This window comes from Dipodomys spectabilis, unplaced genomic scaffold (assembly GCF_019054845.1).
Source record: "Dipodomys spectabilis isolate Male_0828 unplaced genomic scaffold, ASM1905484v1 ptg000003l, whole genome shotgun sequence".
Lineage (NCBI taxonomy): Eukaryota > Metazoa > Chordata > Mammalia > Rodentia > Heteromyidae > Dipodomys > Dipodomys spectabilis.
The window spans coordinates 18,318,179-18,319,799 of record NW_024870680.1 but is presented as its reverse complement, the minus strand read 5'-3'; the positions used below and the strand labels follow the sequence as shown (position 1 = coordinate 18,319,799).

The 1,621-nt window shown below is 41.1% G+C and overlaps 1 protein-coding gene across 1 annotated transcript; it reads right to left on the bottom strand.

Moving 5' to 3' along the window:
- Positions 1–664: 664 nt before the first annotated feature.
- Positions 665–1,621, bottom strand: LOC122116022 (olfactory receptor 52N2). The gene has a single exon (XM_042689663.1). The coding sequence runs from the start codon at positions 1,619–1,621 to the stop codon at positions 665–667; it is 957 nt and encodes a 318-aa protein (XP_042545597.1).

The following is a 1,621-nucleotide window of genomic DNA, read 5'->3' as shown; positions in this document are numbered from 1 at the left end:
GTTGGGAAATGAATGAAATATTAAATATACTGGTCACTTAGTGCTTTTACCTGTTTAATCATAACATGACAAATACCTTTTAGAGACCCAGTTACCACAGAAATCTCAAGCTGAGGTTAAATAATACAATAGAATAGAACTTTCATACATTCTGTGATGAATTTTAGATTTAAAGAGTAAAGAAATAAAAATTAAAATAGGGAGATTTCAAAAGTACCTAACTCTAACTTGTTTTGAAAAAAATTAAAACAATCTGGGCACAGGTATTCCATGGTAATGGTATGATCTATCTCACTAGACTTTGTCATTAATGGGAAGGAAATGATTCTTCTTTCTACTATAGTCTCTTCTCTTTATACAAAATATACAACTGAACACCAAGCCTACTTTCCACATTTATTGCCTTTTTCCTCTCACTAGGTTTATTCCTGATTAAACATTATGAAAATATAAGCTCTAAAAGAAAAAAATATTTTAAAAAAATCCTGCATTCTTTATTTTCAGATGTATCCTCACAAAGAACATCTACATATCTACATTTGCATCGATTTCAGAAAATCTGCACATCAGGATGATTTAATACCATTTCCATTCATATCATTTATGCCTTCATTTTCCACTATTCTCATCTCAAACAATGTGTGAGTTTCATTATTCATTTGTCTTAGGAAATGCCAACTTTGTCTCCAAATAAAAATTTGATGACACCTTCCCGAATCTGCTTGGTCTTGACCCCATACACAATTGGGTTCATGGTAGGAGGCAGTAGCAGGTAAAGGTTGGCCACAATAATGTGTATGTGGTGGGGAATGCTCTGCCCCCCAAAACGGTGAGCAAAAAAAGTGAAAAAAGCAGGTACATAAGTGATCACAATAGCACAGATATGAGATGTACAGGTGCTGAAGGCTTTGTGCTGAGCGTCTGATGAAGACAAGCTCACCACAGCTCGTAAGATCATAGTGTAGGACACTGAGATACAGCAGATGTCAAAGGCACCAATCAGGAGTGCAGCCATCAGACCATAGATAGCATTGACCTTAACATTGCCACAGGATACCTTGGCCACAGACATATGGTCACAGTAGGTATGGGGGATAACGTTTCCCCGGCAATAGGGCAGGCGCTTGGTGAGGAAAGTGAATGGGATGATGAGTATGACACTCCTCAAGAAAGTGGCAAAACCTGCCTTGGCAATCACAGGGTTGGTGAGGATGGTGGCATACCGCAGGGGGTAGCAGATGGCCACGTACCGGTCCAGGGCCATCAGCATGAGTACCCCGGACTCCATTCCAGTCAACATATGCACAAAGAACATCTGTGCCAGGCAGGCATTGAAGTTAATCTCCTTGAGGTTGAACCAGAATATGCACAACATGTTGGGCACAGTGGTGGTACACAAGGTGACATCAGTGAAGGACAGCAGGGCCAGGAAGTAGTACATGGGCTTGTGCAGTGTTTCCTCGTGGCCGATGAGGTAGATGAGCCCACAGTTTCCCACAACAGCAATGATGTACATGAGGAGGAATGGGAGGGAGATCCAGATGTGTGCAGTTTCAAGCCCTGGAATACCATTTAAGATAAAGAATGCTGGGGTCAGGCTGGAGCTGTTGGCTCCAGACAT

Excerpts from the sequence above, each read along its gene's own strand:
- LOC122116022 (XM_042689663.1), bottom strand. The coding sequence starts at position 1,621 with ATGTCTGGAGCCAACAGCTCCAGCCTGACCCCAGCATTCTTTATCTTA.